General features: G+C 44.1%; 1 gene segment (V, D, J or C); it reads left to right on the forward strand.

The window, feature by feature from the left end:
* LOC101566017 overlaps window positions 1-20,622 on the forward strand; it is a 432,133-nt gene that overhangs the window by 363,938 nt on the left and 47,573 nt on the right. The window contains 1 exon segment of the C gene segment in view: window positions 3,993-4,052. Coding sequence covers window positions 3,993-4,052 — 60 coding nt within the window.

Genomic DNA, 20,622 nt, shown 5'->3' on the forward strand with positions numbered 1-20,622 from the left:
GGGGAAAGTCACTAATACTATGCTTTCTGTAGCTGTAAAAATAATCCTTAAGAAGTGTGTCTTCGATGATAAAGCCAGGGATTGAGCAACAGGCCCACTGCCATCCAGTCCCATATCCCTAACCCTTTCACCAACATCCTCAAGCTGTTCCCATTCCCTCAATTTACAGATGAGAAAGCTGAGATCCAGCAAGCACAGAGTTTTTCCTGGGTTTCAAAGTTAAATGTTTCTGACCCCAACCCTGAGCTCTCTGAAATAAATTGCACCTGCCAACCAACTGAACTAATTACTTGACTGATTATTAAGATGACAATCTATTGGGCTATTAGGGAAAAGAGTGATTCATTTTCCTCCATGGCCCCTTCCCTTTCCAGGAATAGCCACACAGCTATATGTTCACACAGTGCTGTGATGCTGCCTCTGGGGCACCCCTGGGAGCTTGGGTAGAGCCCAGCACCCTGTACTTGCTGCAAGGGTCTTACAGGGCAGTATTTGTAAAGCAGTCTATGGGTGTGTAACTCTAGGGCATCCGAAAAGCTCAACTTTGGAAAAGGAACAAAACTAACCATAAAGCCAAGTAAGTTTGAGTAACTAGTACCTCCTAATTCCTCTGTAATACCCTAGTTTCCAAATTTTCAGTTCTGCTGTATAACCCAAGTCTAAACCACAGCAATCCCATTAATGGACTAATTCAAACAACTGCTGGTGTATTCCTACATTACACAGAGCAAAGCTGCTTACTCCCATGTGTGCCTTCATCTAATGGGTAAGAATGATAGTGCTGGTGCTGATAGTGCTGATAGAACACAGAGTCACGTTGTTAGAAAGTTGAGTTGTTGTTGTTGTTGTTGTTGTTTTTGTTGTTGTTGTTGCTGCTGCTGCTGCTGCTGTCATAACTGATGGCATTTCTCTATGAGACTAAGGTAAAAATCAATTAAATCTCTGAGCCTCCAGTTTCCTTTTCTGTAAAATGGGAGAGGCAGTTCCTGCTCTTATTTTACCAAAGCAGGCAGTTGTGAGGCATATTCCCGCATTTTCAATAAAATGACAATAAGAAAAAAAGAAGGCTCCAGATTGTCCATAAACCCTGCCACCAGTCCCTCATTACAAAAAGCTGGCTTTAGCAGTGGGTTCTTGCATGACAAGTAAATATTGAAGTAAGAAGCCAGAGGACTTTGAGTGACTAGGTTTTTGTAGAGTCTCATACCATTGTGTGATACCGGGACTAATACTAAGCTGACATTTGGAAAAGGGACGATTCTGACTGTTAGACCAGGTATGTTTTAATGAAGCTTACTTGTTTCTAAATATAAGCCACCACCCCTAGAAATTCAGTAAATGTTACCCAGTTCTCAGCAGCCTTTCACAAGGAATCTTTCCCATGAAAATGACCCCATGAACAGCCCTAGACAACAGCCTTTTCAGGACTGACTTCAACACCTCTAAGAACTGTACTTGGGAAGGTTCAGTTGTGTTAATGTTGAAGGTGTGTGTATGACAAATGAATTGAAAGTTTGAGTGCACAGGGCCAGAAAGCATTTAGAAAAGGGAGAGAGGAAGGGTAGATCAGACTCAAGAACAGAGGAGTGGCAGGGAGTGAGTAATTCAACCTGCTCCAAAAGACAATGGTGCGATGTGGCTGCTCATATAAACAAATGCACAGCCACTCTTGTCACCTCGTTATCTTCCCAGGCTTCTGTGTGGGCACAGTTAGGGAAGGAAATTATCCAAGATATTAGATATCCAAGATATTACAAAAAATCTTGGTGCCAAGCTAGTTAGGTAAAGCTATTCTCTGATACTAATAGTGATGGTAAACTGATACTTCAGGGAAAGGCAAGATTGAAATCAACTATAAAACTAAATCAGAAAGAACACGAAATTCTGAAAATATGCCCAAGATGCTGTTACCTGCTATCTTCCTAATTGGGTCCTCATGGAACATTTTCATTCCTGCCCAGGCTGAGCTGTGGGCATCAGAGAAGTCACTTTTGGTATCCACTCCTTTTTGTGCCCCTCAGTGAAAAAGTAGCACCTAAGCTTCTGAGGGGAAGAGGAAGATTCCCTAACCAACTCTAACAACCCCTCTCTCCTCTCCAGCAGAAGGGATATTTTGAGGGTCACCCTGCCACTCTCAAAACAAGCTGAGTTTTGGTTAAGCTCAATGTAGCTGAAATTTTGTTTCATAAAGTCTTTATTTTCTATGGCAATGGAAAAACAGCAGTTTGGGATTTAACTTTTGTGCATACTCCTAAAAGATACCAACTAAACATTCTACTTTCATGACCACATTTTCATCCAGTTTATGAAGGCTAGACTCAAAATGGCTTTATAAGCACTGTGTTACCTCTGCATGACCTTCCCAAAGCCCCTGTGTCCAAGACAGCATCAGACTTAAAAGCATTTCCATGCTGATCTGTAAGTATAGTGGCCAGCAAGGGCATAGGAGCAAAGGAGAGAGCTGCTGAGGCCCCAACTAGACTGGGGACTTGGAATCCTCCAGATATTAGAAATGGTAATCAGAAAAAGCATGTGCAATTCCATTTTAGTCATAATTCACATCTTTCCCAGAGAATGATTATAAATTCTTTCCCAAAGGTGTTGTATTCATCCATTTTTGATTCCTTTACTCGTGAGGTGTACAGAGATGAAATATTGGTTGAGATTCAAAAAACATCCATGAGATTTACCTTAAGCTTTCCCTGTCAGAGAGATTCTAAGAGCTGAAGAGATGGGAATCTGACATTTGGGAAGTAGATTAAAAAGGAAATCCAAATTAATCCCAAGGAGCAATGTTCAATAGATAGTTATTTAGATATAGCACGTCAACCCTGCAGGCCTGGCGCTCAGTTGACTGGACTGCCCCTGTTTTAGTCTTGCCTGGAAGAATTGTAATGTGTTCATGCCAACCTGTCTTGAGTAGAAAGAAATGTCAGCCTCCAGCCCTAAAAACTCCTTGTGATTTGGTTTATTTCAATAGAGTTTATCATTACACAGAGTGTTCTGGAAGTAATAGAAAAGTGTATTAGAAGCGCCTGCAAATGGAAATGAAATGTAAATTTAGATTGTAAATATGTGACTGCAGTAAATAGATAGCAAGAAAAAAAAGATGAAGAGATTAGAAAGTTACCACATTTCTCTAACCCTAAAGGGGATGTTTCTATAAATAGTTTAAAACTATTGAAGAGGAGCCTAGAGGAAGAAGGAGAACAGAAGCAAACAGATTTTCTCCTAATCCTCTTCACATTGCAAAATTGGAAATTGTTTCTCAATCACATTTTCCTGGGTAGAAGGAGGAAGAAAAAAAAATGTCTGTTTCAAGACTAAGGGGCATGTGGGTTGGTGTCTCTGGGAATTGATTTGGAGGATGGCTCCCTGTTAGTGACAAGAGCTAGCAATGCCCTGGCTGAAGGAAAGGAATGAGCACAAAAATCAATCCATGTGTGTGGGAGGGAGAGGGAAGAATAAGAAAATCTCAGGGAGCAGGATTTCTCCCGGCTTTCCTGTATTGCCTTTTGACCTTTCCGCCTTAGCCAGATGCATTGAGTCCCAGAGGAGCAGGCCCTAGGATTCAAACCTGAAATTTTCAGGAGAAAACCAGCTTAACTTCACTCAGGAGACCTAGCATATTCTGACTTTAAAGATTCTTTTAATCCAGCTGTTTTAGGAAGAGCTCTACAAAGGTTGAAAGAAAGGTGAAAAAAAGTTTAAATTCTGTGAAGGGAAAATAAAGATGTTAAATATGTGGCAAAGAAACTGCCCAGGGAGATAGCTCAGCGGCTTAAGTGCCTGCCTGACAAGCACAAGGTCCTGAGTTCAATCCCTGCTACAAAAAAAGAAAGAAACTAAAAAATCTGGCACATGTCCACAGTGGTAAAGGAAGGACAAAATAATTGCCCAAGGAGACACTGCCCATATTTCTCCAAGCTTTTCCTCAGAGGGCAAGATAGGGCCTGGCTTAAGGTTTATGTAAAGCTGTGTGCTGAGGTGTAACTCTGGGGGTAACCAGAAGCTGGCGTTTGGGCAGGGCACCAGGCTGACTGTCCACCCAGGTAAGTACTGAGCCCATGGCTGGTGCAGCTCCCAGCAGGCTCCTTTCTGGGCTGCATCCAGCAAGCTCTCCTGAAGGGCATAGACTTGCTCTGTGGGCTCCATTCTAGTAAAGCAGACCAGCAGAGAGGGACAGCTCTCAGATCTCACCTTTGACGTTTCTTCCTCACTCTCCTCCCTTTCTGCTGTTAGTTTCCAGTAAACCAGAAGCTAGCGAGTCAGTGTGAGCAATTTCAACAACAGACAGAGAAATGGTAACCCCCAAAAGTGCAATAAAGGAGAAGCTGTGTGAGCACCAGCCAGGGAAAGACAGGAAAGGAGAAGAAAGAAACGGAGGCCAAACTGAAGGCGGCAGCTTAGTCAGAAAAAGAACAACAAAGAATTAATTTAATTTAAAATGTTTCGATACATAAATACATATTCAAATATTCAAATATGTGGGGACTCCAAGGACCACTTGGAGCCAAGATCTCACCTGCATCAGCTGCTTTCTGGACTTAAAATAACTTGCAAACCTATAATTCAGTGCAGGGTTGAGACCAAGGCCCTTACACAGAGGGAAGCCCCTGCTCCTGTTTTTGTAAAGCCTCTCTAGGCTGTGAGAATAGGAGGCAGAAGCCTTAAACTAGCATTTGGAAAAGGAACTCTCTTGACGGTAAATCCAAGTAAGTAGAAGGGGTTGGGGAGGGGGCATCAAGGAGTTCTTATCTGAATCTTGCCTCTCCAAAGCATTCCAGTTTAGCTTCCGAATCGAAGATTTGGATTAGGGGTGTATTGTCCCCATCAGAGGGATTAGAACTCCTCTGTACAAAGACTAAACTATCTTCATCCAAAAAACATTCCTATCATCCATCTTAAATGAAATTATTGGTGCAGGGAGGAAAATTGAATATAGGATCCTAAGGGATTCCACTGAGGCCAGGAACTGTTTGCCAAAAAGATAGAAAGGAAATTGGCATATTGTGACTATGCAAATCCAGTAAACCAAACATAAATCTTCTTGATGTAGATACTAAAACTCACCCAAATTTATCTGCTGAAATAATGGGACCTTGTGATTTCAGTAACTAATGCTAGAAATTCTGCAGGCAGGTTTTCTTTTCATCTCTCTTAAAGGAACGGTTCTCATTCCCCCAAGCCAGTAACTAAGGTTTCTAGGAGCAGAAATGTCTGGTGAAGTCAGGTAGAGTGTTTAACCCCATTTTTTCCTTCGTTAGCAAGTTAGTGAATAGGCCTCCACTTTACCTAGCTCTCTTGGGAGTAAGGGGGAAATTCGTCAGCCCCGAGTCCTGAGAATAGAGCAGTCATCCTCGCCCTCACACACACACCCACCGTCTTCTCACAGTAATGATGTGTATGTACTGAAAAGTTTAAGATGTCATATGAAAGGACAGAGCTGTGCTTGCTCCTGGAACTTCTTGAAAATCTACTTTGCTGGTGGGCTTCTCAGAGAAGTGCTTTAAACTAATACAGGGAAGACTGACTTGTAACATTCAGATAAAGGGAAAACAGGAAAAACCTGCAGGACCCCAGTCTCCTTTGGACATAAGCTAAGTGCCCTGGATGCTGAATACAGGTTAGGAAGCCCAGCTTTATTTTTCAGTCCTTCTTTCTGTGATCAAGGGAAGATGTCACACCAGGAAAGGCATGTCAGGAAACACACAGCAGACGAAGTTCTTTTGAAAACTAGCTGGAAGAGAAGGAAGCAAGTAAATGATTCAGCGGTCCTCTGCACGCAGCTTAAGGGATGAATGAGCCAGCCCAGTGGCCCAGGGCTTGGAATGTTCTGGACAGGCCCAGACTGCAGAACACGCAGTGTGGTTAACCATGTAGTTCTCACTTGCGGAAGTGCCTTGCTCGGCAGGGGTGAAATCAGCACGTCTATGACAACAGAAACAATGAATAATACATGATGTTGTCAAATCCAATGCAGCAGTCGCTGAGGTCTTATCAAATTAAAGCTTCAAGGGGATTCATACAAACATCTCAGGAGACTCAAGGACTCAGTCTCTTTTCACAGGGTGGGCAGGCAAGGCGGGGGATGAGAAAATCAGTCTTATCTTTGATGTCTTGCTAGAAACAGACTAGGCCAGGGATCTGGGTGGGCTTTCTAGAATTCAGACAGAAGTGAGGAACCCTCTCAGCACCTGCTTGCTCTTTTGGGGGCTTGTAAGTTGTAACAAACCCTTTGCTTTAAAATGCTGAATGGGCCCGAGAGTTTGACAGCCTAATCATAGAGAAAACATATGTGAGACAGCATACTTCCAGAGCTCTGGACAGTTAGTGGGTGCCAGATTTTCTATGCAGTGGACCCTCTTCATGTGGCAGTCACAAGGCCCAGCCTAAATTCTGTTTCCTTCTATCAGCAGAACACAGACTGTTGCCACAGTAACGCTTAGTGTGTCCACATGTTTGAGGCCTCCAGCTGACGGCAGGCACCCGGTTTTGCTTATGTGCTATGGAGGCTAAAGTGTGTGGGGTCTGGGAGGGGCCTTTAGACCGTGAATACTGAGAAATAATAACGAGCTGAAGGGTTGTATAAATGCCTGTCTTTAAAGTAGATGGATTCTTCTTCTGAGTTAGACATTAGCCTTTTTCTCTCACCCTTTTCTAACCTAAAGTTTTAACCTTTTGCTAATAAGTAATTGCTTGAAGAGATGAATAGCATAAAATCAAAGAAGTTGAACAGTTTAAATTTTGAATTCATTTAAAGGACTAAAATAATCTGGTTTTTTGTACTTTGGGCTAGGATTTGATCATAATCATACGCATCAAGAGCCTCTCTTAGTGTGGCTCTTTGTGTACTTTGTGTCATCCTCGGACATAGCCGAGGATTCCTATGGTTGTGACAGTCAGCAATGGGAAATTTTGTCAAGGGTTGAAATTTACAGCAGCCCCAAGCAAACATGGAAGAAGCTGCCCCTTTCTTGGCCCTGGCTAACTCCTCCACGGCGGTCACTTGGTTGCTGTGTGAGGTCAGACACCACAGCTAAGACTGACGTCTAAGTTTTCCTGAGACTGTGGGGTACCTCAGAATAAGGTCCTTTTTGCTAAATCTTAATAGTCCTCAGGATATTTAATCACCATGACAAGATATAGGCTTTCTGAGAGCTATCACCTACATTTCACCAAGTTCAAGACTGACAGAAGCCACACTGTGTGAAGGCTCCATTTCATGCACCAGACATTTTCTTTTCCTTTTGCATGCCAGGGCATGAGGGAGAGCTTTGGAGACAGTGTTTCATGAAGCTGAAGCCTAAACCTCATCTAATTCTAGTCAGCCTCCAAAAGGCTGCACACTCTCCTCCTGTCTCCTTGTAATCAATTCTTTGTCATCAGAAATGTGTGACACCTCGAAGGGAGGAAAGGACATGTCTGGAAAACTGATCAGAGAAATTGTCCTGAAAATGATGCTGTTAAATGGAAATGAGACCTTTGGAAAGAGAGCTGAGAAATCAGTAAGCTTCAGGACGGAAACAATGGGAATGATGGGGTGGGGGAGGCCCGAGTGGGCAGCCGGCCCCATGTGGAAATGGTCCTCTGACCTTCAGAGGGAGAAACCGGGCCAGCCACCTGGTCCAGGCCCCATCGGGTAAGCTTATTTTCCCCATAATTACAATAGGAAGATGTCAGTGACTCAGGGGTTCCTCTGGGGTTCTTGTAAAGGCCTGCTTCACAGTGGCAGTGCTGGCTATGGGAAGCTGGTGTTTGGACCAGGAACCACCTTGACTGTCTGTCCAAGTAAGTGTAAGAGGACAACAGCATGTGGAGAATTCTGGAATCTTGCCAACGTTGCCAAATTTTAAAGGAACAGATATTGTCTGGGAGCCAGAGCTTGCTTGTAGTTAACTAGTGTCATCCAAGGTCTTTTCTCTTCTTCAATCTTAATATGCAGTGATTCCTTTTGTACTTTAAATCGGTTCTCTCCCCTTGCAATGAGTAAAGCTGTCCTTGACCTTCACCTAGGAATCTAGACTCTTTTCTGCTTTCAGAGCCTTCTCTGGAGGTGAGGCCCTAACTTCTTTCCAATTCTATTTTTTTGGCACCATTCTGTCAGAGAGTTCTTCCTTATATCAGTCTTAAATTCCTTTTGGCACACCTGAGGCCAATTCCACTGGTATCACCCACAGTGAAGCAGGATAATTGGGAGCAGTTTGAATAGGTACATGATACTCAGCTCAGAATGGGTTTTAAATGAAAGCAGAGAAGAGAAAACTGAAAACTGAATAGGAATCTGAGGCCTTATTTCAAATCCCTCTGTGTCCCTACTGCTTCTATAAATGCAAAACCACCAAAAAAGAGAGAGAGAGAGAGAGAGAGAGAGAGAGAGAGAGAGAGAGAGAGAGAGAGAGAGAAAGGATAGACAGAAATAAGCATCCGCTGTGTCCATTTCCTATCAGGGAAACCACAGGCAAAGGATTACAATTAATTCCAAAGAGTTTCAGATACCAGGCTTAAGACCTCCCTCCTTGTGGTGACTTGCATCCTTGCTGATAATTAGAGCAGATAGAAAGATTTGGCTCTGGTGTGTTTGTGGCTGCACCCCACTGAGAAGAGAGAAAAGCGCAACTACTTTGTAAGATTCATAAAGTTCCTTCTGTCAGTCGTCATAAAGCTCCTCACTGCAGGGAGACATGTGACAGCTATGAGGAGCTGCTACTTGGAAAGGGGGCTCTAGTAATAGTGAAGCCCAGCAAGTTGGAAGGACTCAGACTCACAGCACCCCCATTTCCTGCCTTTGGGTCTTTTGTGTAGAGGCCTAAGAGAGCCAAAGAATTAAGGAGCGCCTGGAACGCGGGGTGTGTGGGTTCTTAGAAATTAGAAAAGAAAACAGTAAGAGATGGACAGGAAAAAGTTTAAAAGCAGGACTACATCTTTCACTGCAGCTTCATAAGCCTGAAATAGGGAGGAAGTTATCACAGAGAAGGCCACCCTGACTGATTGCTATTGCAGGACTCTCTGTTCTCCTAGGTCCTCCACCCAGGACAGAGTCCCCTCACACCAAGGGATGAGTCTACCCCTGTGTGTCTGGAGCGGCTACTCTCACGCAAGCATGGCCCCCCAGGCAGAACGCACAGCACCACTTCTGTGTGCGTGGAGGGGTGTCTGACAGCACTGTCTTTATCTGCTCCTCTGAGTAGCAGCATAAATTCACACCAGCTGGGTGTGGAGCTGGACTGTGCCAGCACTGCTTTTGAGGCTGAATACCTACTTGTTTTGATATGTAGTGAAGGCCGGTTCTAATGAACAGAGCACAGGTTGGCCCAATATCACCCATTTTTTGTTGAGTTTCTTCAAGCACCATAACATGAGAACCAGCACTGAGAGGTTGACATTTGAGCTCAGGAACCAATTGACTGAAATATGCCAACGGGGTCTGAAAGGCCAAAAGTACCTTCAGAACTCAGCCATTGTTGTTAAATCCCTGGCAGTTGTCATTTCAGCAAAACGCATCCACTTAGAAAGGTCAGCTCTTCATTAGCCAGACAAATGAGAACAACATATTGACCAGAGATAAGGAGTGGGGAGCCCCAGCTCAGCTTCTGAAAGCCTGGCATTTCCAGTCCTTTAATCACGGCATGCCAGCGAGCATATGCTGTCTCAGAGAAGGCAGATCAGTGCGTCTGAGGACCTGGTGTCACCAAGCTAGGGCTTGGAGATGGAAATGAGACGCAGATGGGAATGCTGAATGGACTGAGGAATAACAAGGAAGGGAGGAGGCAACAAGGAAGCTCAGGATGTCAGCATGTCAGAAATTCTAACGACACCGAAGTGGAGAAGTACACTTCAGCAAGTTTCCTGTTATTCCCTACAGAAGCTGGCCTAGCAGTGGCTCCGACCCAGCTCCCATAGGTAACGTTGAGCTGCACCTGAGAGGCCTTTTGAAGTGGTAGCAAGAAAGACTGGGGGGGGGGGTGCTCCTTAGGAGTCACCTGTCAGTTACTGTAAAGGGTTGGGTAGCTGTGTGACATCCTCCTACAACAAGCTGACGTTTGGGCAGGGAACAAGGCTCTCGGTCATTCCAAGTAAGTCTCTCATGGTGTTGCCTGTGGAGGTGGTGGGAGGTGATGGTCAGGTCCATAGGGCCCAAATAGCAGTGCAGCTGGCAGAGTGGCTCAGGCCAGAAAGCAGGAGGAGTAGAGGTAGATTAACTATGACCAGGAACAAAGACCAAGCAATGGCAAATATAGGTTTTGTCTTAGAAAGAGGCATGGAGAATGTGGGACTTGAAAGTGGCCATTTAAGAACAACTTGTCCTCTGCCACCACATTCTTCATGTGGGGATAAGGTGGTGGGGTAAAGAGAATGGGCAATGGACACTGATCATGAGGTGTCCCACAAATGAGGCAGGGCGGTCAGAGCCTTGGAGTGGGCTAATATAGACCAATGAATTGTTCCAGAAGTTTCACAAGGAAATAAAATTCTTCCCAGAGCCAAAAGATGTCATAAGGATCCCTGATTAAAATGTGTTTCAGAATCAGATGATCATCAGGAGAAAAATTAAATCTTGAAAGAAAGAAAAAAATTTAATACCCAAGCATAAAACAAATGGGCCTACACCTTTAATTAGGCAGCGAGTAGCACAAGATGCACATTAGCTTTCACTTTAATCCACTCTCAGGAGGAATTGTCCCTCTGGCTACACATGGTCACAGATGCCAAGAGGCCTGGAGCTCTTTCCTACCAATACTCTCGCTCCTATGCCCACCCATAGGGGTGGGGGGAACTGCCTGCCTGCCTGCCTGCCTGCCTGCCAGGACCTCGGTGGGGCCCAGGTGTGAGCCCCGGCTCTCTCTTCCTCCTGGTTTTTGTTGAGCTTCCTATCACAGTGGAACACAAGGCAACCGGTTCTATTTTGGGACAGGAACAAGTTTGACTGTGAATCCAAGTAAGTCAAAGCAAATTTTCCATCACCATTGTGTAAACAAACCCTTACAACTGCAGACAGAGCCTGCAGGAGCCTGCTACTCTGTTTCTCTGCTTCTAGGTATAGCTTTATCTGGAAAACAGCAAAGAGCACCCTCTCTCCAGCCCCATGATGATTTATGCCAGTGCAGGTTTTTCAGTGCTCCCCCTGAAAATTCCTGTGGGTGAGAGACAGATAGGACTGTTTGTAGCGATGTTCTCCCCCAGCTCCCTCCCTGTGACTGCGCTGAGTGGCGAAGGGCTCTGTTGGGCAGAGGCGTGCCCAGAACAGAGAGAGAGTGGAGGATGATGCTCCATGGAGGCAGAAGGGGAAGCAGTGAGAAGAGGGCAGCAGCCAAACCTGGAATCATATGGAGGGCTGAGGAGGACAGCAGGGGGGTCCAGGCTCAACCCTAACAGATGCACAGATACCACCCAGAGAGAAAAAAAGGATTTCTGTTCTCTCTAAAGATGAATTTAGCAGAAAACCCAAAATACAGTCAAGCCTTCCCTAGTGACATCCCTTTGTCCTGGTTTCTCTCAGTTGTTCCAGCACAAGATGGTAGAAAAAGGTTACTCGTGGCTTTGATCTCCTAGAAGCATTGCAGGGAGTAGGCTCCAAAGACATGGGTAGGGGCTTCCGGGAGAGACGGGGAGTTTGGAGCAATGGTTTCTATAAGGGCCAGCAGGGAGTTTGGAGCAATGGTTTGTGTAATGGCTCAGCACATGGTGTGTCTAACTATGGCAATGAGGCACTAAGCTTCGGACTTGGTACCAGACTCACCGTTACACCCCGTAAGTACTTCATCTCTGTCAGAAAAGATCCTCTGTACGATGCTGAGGGTCAGACTGGACCACACAGGCTTAGACAGAGACTTCCATCTGTCCTTTTTCATAGCAGGCGAGATGGGTGGCAGTCAGATAGCTGAGTCTTCTAAAGGAATTCCAGTCTTGAATATTTAATTCATAACTAGAAAATGTGATCCACCATTCTGTTTTTGCTGCTGCCGTCGTGTGCTAACGTGACATGTGAAGGGAACTGAGGAAGAGTGACTGCTTCTTCACTTTTGTATAATAATTTTAACTTCAAATTCTGTAGGTGTTTAGAAAAAGTGGTAGAAACACAAGGTATCAAAGAGACAAGCAAACCAGGAGACTCAGAGCGATGGCAGGCAAATGTCAGGCAGCCCAATTTTACAAAAGTAAACCAGTGTTCCCTCTTTTGCAGGTGGTAAATGTCTTTGCAAAGGTCCTAAGCTTGGGGGCTGTGGATGGGACAGGGTTACTCTGGTTAGGACAGTTAAGCACTGAAGCCAAGGGACAAGTTGGAACTTGGAAGACTCCAGGGTTTTTGTCCCCAAGGGAGTTTAGTAATGTGGCAATACATCTGCCTTTAGTTAATTACAGTTTGGACAAAGCACAAGATTAACTGTTAGGCACACTTATGCCCAAGACAATAGATGATAGATAAGCAGATAAAGGCACACCAGATATATATGCCCAGAGTAATGTGCAAAACATGGGACTAATAGATTTCTTATACCTACAAAGAAAAACTGGAAATTTTGAGTAAGTTTATTTTGCACAAAAAAAACGACCTCATAGAATGGAAAAATGTAACAATTAGAAGTATGGAACCTTTCCAAATCTGGTTTACCCAGCTGTCTTCACCACTCCCTTACCTATAAGCTTCTTTTCTTTTTTTTTTGCTTTTCTGCATTAGAAATTAAAGGCATGAGTATTTGGTATTTTCATGGCTCGCACTCTAATAGTGAAAGTTACATTACAAAGCCCTTCTTGGCAAGGCTGGTAAAGCACCTGTAGACATCAAGGTCTATTTCTTCTCTTCTTACTGGACAAGATAGGGAAATGGTCTCTCCTTGCTCTTCGTCTAGGGAAAAGGAGCTCAGATAGAATCTTGGTTTTAGAAGCAAGGTAGTAGCAGGATTAAGCCATGGGACTTGGGGATCCAGCAACTCAGCCTGCTGTCCCCGAGGGCACAGTAGCCTAAAACATCCCAGGAACTGGCTCACAGGAGAGTACAGCACAACCAGGGAAAATGCCACTGAGAGGAACTGTGCATAAGAACACTTTAGCCAACAGCGATCAGTCAGAATGGTTCTAAACCAACTCAGAGCCCAGAGTGTTTGAAAACTGTGTGGATCACTTTCCAAGAAGTGAAGTGCTTCCGGAAATTTTCAGCAGTTGGTAGTTGCTATTGGTTTAGAACTTGCAGACTATCATGGCAAAGTGGAATTATGCGGAACAGGAAAATCTGATTAGGAGGAATGAGATGAAACAAAATTCTAGCTAGAGGGATAGAAAAGTCCTGTAAAGAAAAATAAATAAATAAAGTAAAAAAAAAAAGATAAAGTAATCCTTGAGGTAGACTAAACAGCAGAGAGCAAATAGGAGCCAAATTCGAATACACCTTTTCACATTTGCAAAGTTCTACAATTATTATACTGTCGTTGGCCAAATGCCAGCAGGTCTTAAATGCAAAGTGAAACAGTTCCCCTGTTTCCAGCACTAGGTCACCCACACCCTACCAACCCTGAGCGCACCTGAGCGCTGTTTCTGTAGAGAAGTTTCACGCTGTGTGAGCTACGGGAACAAAGTGATCTTTGGCTCAGGAACAACTTTGAAAGTCAAGCCTTGTGAGTACAAGACACATTCTCATCTGCCCTAATCCTGACCCAAGTTTTGAACAGACTCTGACTTGCAAGTATTTGATCCTAAAGAAAGAATAAGTGAACTTCCAGGAACAAATACTGTGCACTTGCAAAGGTCCCAAGATCTGGTACTGTGGATGGGATGGGGTTACTGTAAGCAGGATAGATAGTTAAATGCTGACTCCAAGGGGAAAGTGGAAACTCAAAAAACTCCAGGGTTTGGAGAGAGTTAATCATGCCAGTTTACCAATATGACCCACAGCTTTAAGATGGTGTTTAAACTCAGAAAAAAAAAGAAAAAGAAAAACAAAGAAAGAAAATTCAGTTTCTCTGTGGACCACACTGCTTGCTGTTTTGGTGTCTAAATTTGCCAAATGGAAGTTCAGCCTATGGCTCAGAGCATAAGGATTTCTCCTGAGCATGTGGCTTAGGCATAAGAAATGCTGCACGCTGCTCGGCTCGCAGACCATTTCTGGGATGAGCTTCAGGGCAGAGCCCAGCAGACAGAGAATGAGGGGACATATGACAGGTGTCTGTCCTGCTTCTGTAAAGCTGCTGACAACAGTGAGTTGAGATGCAGTGGGGACAAGTTAACACTGGGAACCAGGACTCACTGTCAGTTAGGCCCAGTAAGTCTGAGAAGGAAGGGCAATCTTTATTTCTTTTCCAACTGTTTGCTCTGGCTGACATTTGAGTTTTCCTCTTTTAGATTCCAGATACATAAACTACTGTCTTTTTGTGAGCCTTTTGATATTTGTGACTAAGATCCTTTGTCCTATCCACCCTCTCCTGTGTGACAAGGAGAGTTTTGTGGCCATGGTCACTCTGATGAAGAAGCTGACAACAACATAGTTTGTAATTTTGTTACTATTCTCCTAGTCCTCATACCAGCTCCCTGGTTATGAGAGATGTGAGCTTTCATGCTGCCAACAATGAGAGAGAGGCTCAATGAACAGAGAGGTTTGTTCTAATAGTGTTTGTGGACAGGATATCATGTCTGCATCTTGTACAATGAATAACCACTAAGACAACAATATGCAATGTATTAATTATTGAAACTGTGCTAGTAATCAGTTTTGAAACTGTCACATTGCTATTTGTTTCTCAATAAAATTTTTTTTAAATGAGAGAGAGGAAGAAATGACCAGTAGCACAGGCCAGAGCTACACACAGTCACTGGTAGTCGTGGGCCTCAAGACAGCTGTGGAGGTTCTAGGAGACTCAAGGCCTGATTCTCCCACTAAGAGGTTTATGTCAAGGCTTGTCTCAGGGTGTGAACACTGGAAGTAGTCAACAGCTTACCTTCGGGAGAGGCACCCAAGTGATCATCTGGCCCCGTAAGTGCTTCTGTCTGGGAGGCAGGGGTCTAAATGCAGCCCCCATGGGCACATTGAGAAACCCTTTCTTGAGTTTTTGGTACCACTGACACCACTGGAACTATCCTAAGTACATAGGAAAGTTTGAGCCACATAGATGATAGATAATACATTCTGTGCTCTGGAGAACTCCTAGATTTGCCCTTTTGCCACTATATTTGACTATAAGTCCATTATTAGTAATCCCCACCTCTAGCAAACAAAGATGTGAGCTTAGGACTGGGGCACAAATATATGCAGGCCACTTCACCAGCAAATGCTTTTGTAATGAAAATTACTTCCACAGGAATTTTTGAAATGGTTGCATAGATACATGACACAGATACAGGACTAGCCAGGTATAGTCTTCCTCTATCTCCATGTCCTCTACCCTGCCTGACTTTGGGACATTAAATTAGAGCGGTTATCAATCACTTGATTTCTCAGCCCCATCACTCATCAAGTGTGACAAGAGGGGTCCATTAACGTGAAACCCAGAAGAGAAAGGACAAAGAGCTTAATTCCCAATGTCTTTGGATATGAATTTGACAATTCTTTGGCTTTAATCAACCAGCCAGTGATCCGTGAGGAATTGAGGCCAAAGGAGGGCAACCATGAGGTAGTATTTATCAGGCAAGCATCTGGCTGGGGCACTATGCTGTCCTAGGAGTTCATACTCCAGTCTGAGGAGTGGCCCAGGGCCTTGCTAGGACCCCTGGGGAGTGATCACAGGGAGAGCTCTGAGGAAGGAAGTAGAGATCAAGTGAAAAGTCGAGTGCCAGGTTTTCATAATGAAGAATCTCAGAGTGTAACCATGGGTGGCAGCGGCAAAGTCAACTTTGGGACTGGAACAAGACTTCAGGTCAGCCTTGGTAGGTAAAAGGACCTGTGAGGTAACTTAACTGAATGTGACTTTAAAAGAGGCAGTACTACACAGGGGACATCCTGGCCAAATGTGGCCTTCCCTTCCGTCCAGTGGGAGTGACCTTGCTAAGATGCACGCCTGCAAACTATGCCTGGGCTATTGTGATTTCCATCACTGAGGCTTTCCTGTGACAACTTTCTGCTTCAAGAGTCTTCAGTCTTCCTTACATAGTGTGTTTCTTTTGAACCGCAAGCTTGAGAATTACTTATTGCCAGGACCTTGTAACTCGAGCGACAGAATGAAAAGCACTGTCAAACAGAGAGTAGCAAGTCCTACTTACTCAGATCACTTTTCTGAGCAATATATGTAAATGCCAGGAGGTGAGCTAGAGTGACCTTCTATGACTGTTTTGGAGACTTTTGGGGAAGTAGTTTAACATCCTACCCACTCCACCTCTGAAAGAAATCGCTGTTAGTCTATTGGTACAGTAAAAGCAAAACCTTGACCCTCTGAGAGAGCATCAAATGCCAACCCTTTTCCCCAAAGCACTGCTATGTTTCATTATTTACCAATTATGAAATGACTGCATGATAATTAACATGAAATTACATAGATGAGTGGTTTGTGCATTTTGAACCAATGATTAAGATGCAAATTGTAGAAATTCTAGAACAAGCCACAAGGCAATTCCTCATGTGCAGGAGTCCCTGAAGACAGGCAACGTGCCTGAGCACGATTTCTTTGCAGCGTTAGTTTGTGCACCATTCAGGGACCTGTTTGAAAATGGATTACATGCCTATTTGGGTTCTAACTCAGCTGAGCTTCATGCACTGAGAAGTAGCTATGTTCAAGGGTAGAGGCATGACATAATGTCCCCATTCCTGTAGAAAAGGAGAGAGAGATGTTTGTGCTGTGTGGTATTTAGCAGTGCTTACCATCCTTGTCCCCAACTCACTGGGAGCTGACTGCAAGATTGCCCCAGGAGGTTTTTGTTAAAGCAGGTACTGCTGTGGCAATAACAACAATGACCTAAGATTTGGAGCAGGGAGCAGACTGACAATAAAACCAAGTAAGCAAAGGGAATGGGCCAATCTCAAATGCTGACTTGGGACTTAACATTGTTATTTTCAGGATGGTCAGTATGTTTGTTTTCTTTGTCCCTGAGACCCTAAACTGGTTAAAAATCTGTTAGCTCATGAATTCTGGTAACCTCAAGGATTAGCTCAGGAACAAGTAGTACATTTTCACTGGCTTCTTCCTTGACTCTGGATCTATAGAAATGGCAAGGATAGTGTGCAAGCCCACACTGTGTGATAGGACAAAATAAAAAGACCCAGCAACCCAGCAATCGGGTTTTTCTCAATGAGAACCACCCCAAGAAGAGCACAACCATTATTTTGGGGGTTTTTTTAGGTTATTATTATTATTATTATCCTTATTATTATTTGTGGAAACTAAGGCCATGAGAACAGCATGGTATTGCTGGTCCCTAAAGTAGTCACTCTGGCCCATGTGTTGACCACATGTGTGAGGTGGCAAGACTATTGCTACTGTCCTCATGTATCCTAAACAAAAGCAGCCCATCAGAATGTGGTACTGTGGAAGCAAAAGTGGTGATTTAAGGCCAAGCTCAGATGTATCCACACAACCAGCCATCATTTGTAGAGAACTGTCCTAAACTGCCTGGTGAGCTGGAGCTGAGGCTGCAAGGTGGGGCACCTTCCACTAGAGGGAAGATAAGCTCACTCACTAGGCCCCTGGGTCCTCCTACCTGTTGGTTATTGTAAGGCCCCCCATGACTGTGGATGTGGGAGGAAGCCAAGGAAAACTCACCTTTGGAAAAGGAACTAAACTCTCTGTGAAGCCAAGTAAGTGGTGGGGTCTCAAAGCCTGTAGCATGAATGCAACTAAAGCGCACTTCAAAATGAGTGAGAAGAAATTCTCCAACTCTTCTATCAGTGCTCTCTTCTCCCCTCAGACCCATAAGCCCCACAGATCTGTTCTTGTTCAATGCCCTCGGCTGTCTGTGGTTCAGGCTGGCATTTCTCTTTGCTGGACATGGGAAACTCTGGGTTTCAGAACATGTAGGAAGGGCCCTCCGCAGGATGGCACTTTTCCAAAGTGACCGCCCATCTCACTGTGAGGCAGGGCGCCCTTTTATCAATGGTGTCGTGCAAGAGGGAAGCTTTAGTTACACCATCAAGAGCCTTGGATGAGCCATGGTCTGCCTATGACTGCTATGTGATTGATTTTTAGACACTAGCTTAATAGAGGATCATAGGAAGGAGAGGAACTGGGTGGCTACTGCAGGGGGTTTTTTGTTGAAGGAGAATATACTGTGGAACTCAGTACTGGGTATAAACTCAACTTCGGCAAAGGCACCTCACTGTTGGTCACACCTGGTGAGTTCTTGCAGTTAACTAATTATCCTTTCTGAAAAGAAATCCAATGGGACCTGTTGAAACACAGCTAAATTTAATTGCTTCGTTTAGCATGCAGTTGTTAACGATGTTGGATGTGTGAGTGAGATATGAATACATGTTTCCCTGGAGGCTGGATGTGGTTATCAGGTCTATGGGCAGTTTGATGAATTATACTAATGCTGCAATCAGAGTTTCTGGAAGGTCCGCAAAGCGCGTTGCTTTTGGAAATAGCTAGAGATAAGAAGAAAAGCTTTGTGATAGAGACAAAAACAATCTAATAAAAAGGGAGGCTACCAAAGCAGCAGTGTGTAGCCAGGGAAGCGTGTCCTTAACAGATAAGTGATGAGGACCCAATTCAGTTTATGCCCTGTCATCTGGTAAAACTGAAAAATGAGGAGCGTGGGCTGAGAATTTGGAGGAGAGGAGGGCAATAGCAGTTGCAAGCTCTTGTGGCTTTGTCCTGAGAAAATAAGCAGAAGAGTACAGCTTTCTCCAGAGGGAGAACAGTCTCAGATGTGCCACACCAGTAGCCTTATTTCTATTTGCAGTCCCCTTCTTCATCCCAGCGCAACCTCACCCTTCTCCCTAGGCGGACTGAGTTAATCCAATGGGAGAGGCAGGGAGTTCCGGCCCAGGACCTTGGAAGGCTTCTCACCTTCACTGGGTTATCTGTGAGAAAGCAGAATGTGTATCCAAGTCGTGAAGCTGTCAGGGAGAGGGTAATAGAGATAGATGATAGAAAGCAATATTGAAAATTTACAGGCTATCTCTGTCCTTGTGGGGGTTTGGTTGGTTGTTTGTTTTGCTTTTTCCAGTTAGAATTACAGAAGGGAATACCTTCCAAACAGGCAGGATACTGCCAGAAATGTCTGCATCTCACATTATAGTGGAATTTCATCAGCAATCTTCTCTGCCCGAATCAAGAGTGACAATGAGGTAATGGAGCTGATGCGTTAACAAATAGGATTTGTCCATTTAAACAAGTGGCTCAAAGCACTCAGCTTGAAGTGGTACGCACTTTGGTCCCCGCCGTTGCTCGAGTCCTCTTCTGAAACTGCCCTCAAAGGTCACAGCACTGTCTCTTTGTAGCATCCATGACAGCTTTATCCTTTGAAAGCAGGTTTCACTTTTATTAATGATCAAAAGTGTTTCAGAAAAAGGACATCAGTAGAAGAGGGATTCAAACCAGTTGCCAGTGCTGTTTTGGACCCAAAATGAGGTGTAACTATAAAATGATGGCATTAGTTTTTTTGTGGTTCAAAAGCTGACTCTGGGAGAAAGAGTCCTAGAGGGGATATTTTGAAGGACTCAACAGTCATTTAGATGTTTAAGTCCTAGCACATTTACTAAATCAGCCTCTTCACTTAATAAATACTTTACAATAATGATAGCATGAGACTGAAGAAGTTTTGCAAAATCAAACCTATAGAACTAAGTGAAGACTTTCTGTATAGACTGAGACACAATGTCAAGTTAATTCATTTTTTAAAAAAATATAAAGTCAAGGCCTGTCATGGGGGAAGTACACATTGAGGGCCTCCTGTTGGACAGTAAAGCTGCTTCAAGAAATGGAAACCTTGTGCTGGTTTATGTAGAGATGTGTAACACTGTGGCTAACACAGGAACAAACAAATACATCTTTGGGGCAGGCACCAGACTAAAAGTCTTAACGTGTGAGTATTCCAGGCAAGATGGGCTTTATTTTAAAAGTTGTTGGTGTTCCTACTTCAGGGGCAGGAGAAGGTAGAATAAAGGAAGTGATTTCTATAAGTTACAGAGACTAAAATTACTGCTATCCAAAATGGTAATTCTGAGTCCCTCCGCACAGAACAGTAAGGGTAGAGAAGAGCCTGAGGCTCCTCATAATGGGCTACCCACCAATCTCATAAGAGTTTTATTAATCACTGGGAAATATTTATGGATTGAGCACTCAAGTTACTCCCTAAACACATTATGAATTGAATGTTCATTGGTCTCTTTGTTAAAAACTATATTCTTGCCTCCCATTTTTCACTCAGTTGTCCTCTCCTCTGTCCAACTCTGTGCTTCTTCCTCTGGGCACTCATTTTGAGAAACCATCTCAAGAAAAAATCATCTCCACTGTGTAGCCTTTTTACTCAAAGCTCCAGGTCTGGGCCTTTTGTGTGCTCCAAACTTATTTCTAGCTATTCCTTTTCACAAACACTCTGCTCCAAGCAAACTGGCACCAGTTTCACACGAATGCTTACAGGCGCTCACAACAGTGCCCTGTGGCATGCAGAGACATCCCAGACCTCCCTCCTAAAATAGGCACCTCCTAAAATCAGATCAAATACAGTGGGCTTCATATTCTCCTTGCCTGGAGACCCAGA

The sequence above is a fragment of the Octodon degus genome, unplaced genomic scaffold, assembly GCF_000260255.1.
Source record: "Octodon degus isolate 3935 unplaced genomic scaffold, OctDeg1.0 scaffold00276, whole genome shotgun sequence".
NCBI classification, from domain to species: domain Eukaryota; kingdom Metazoa; phylum Chordata; class Mammalia; order Rodentia; family Octodontidae; genus Octodon; species Octodon degus.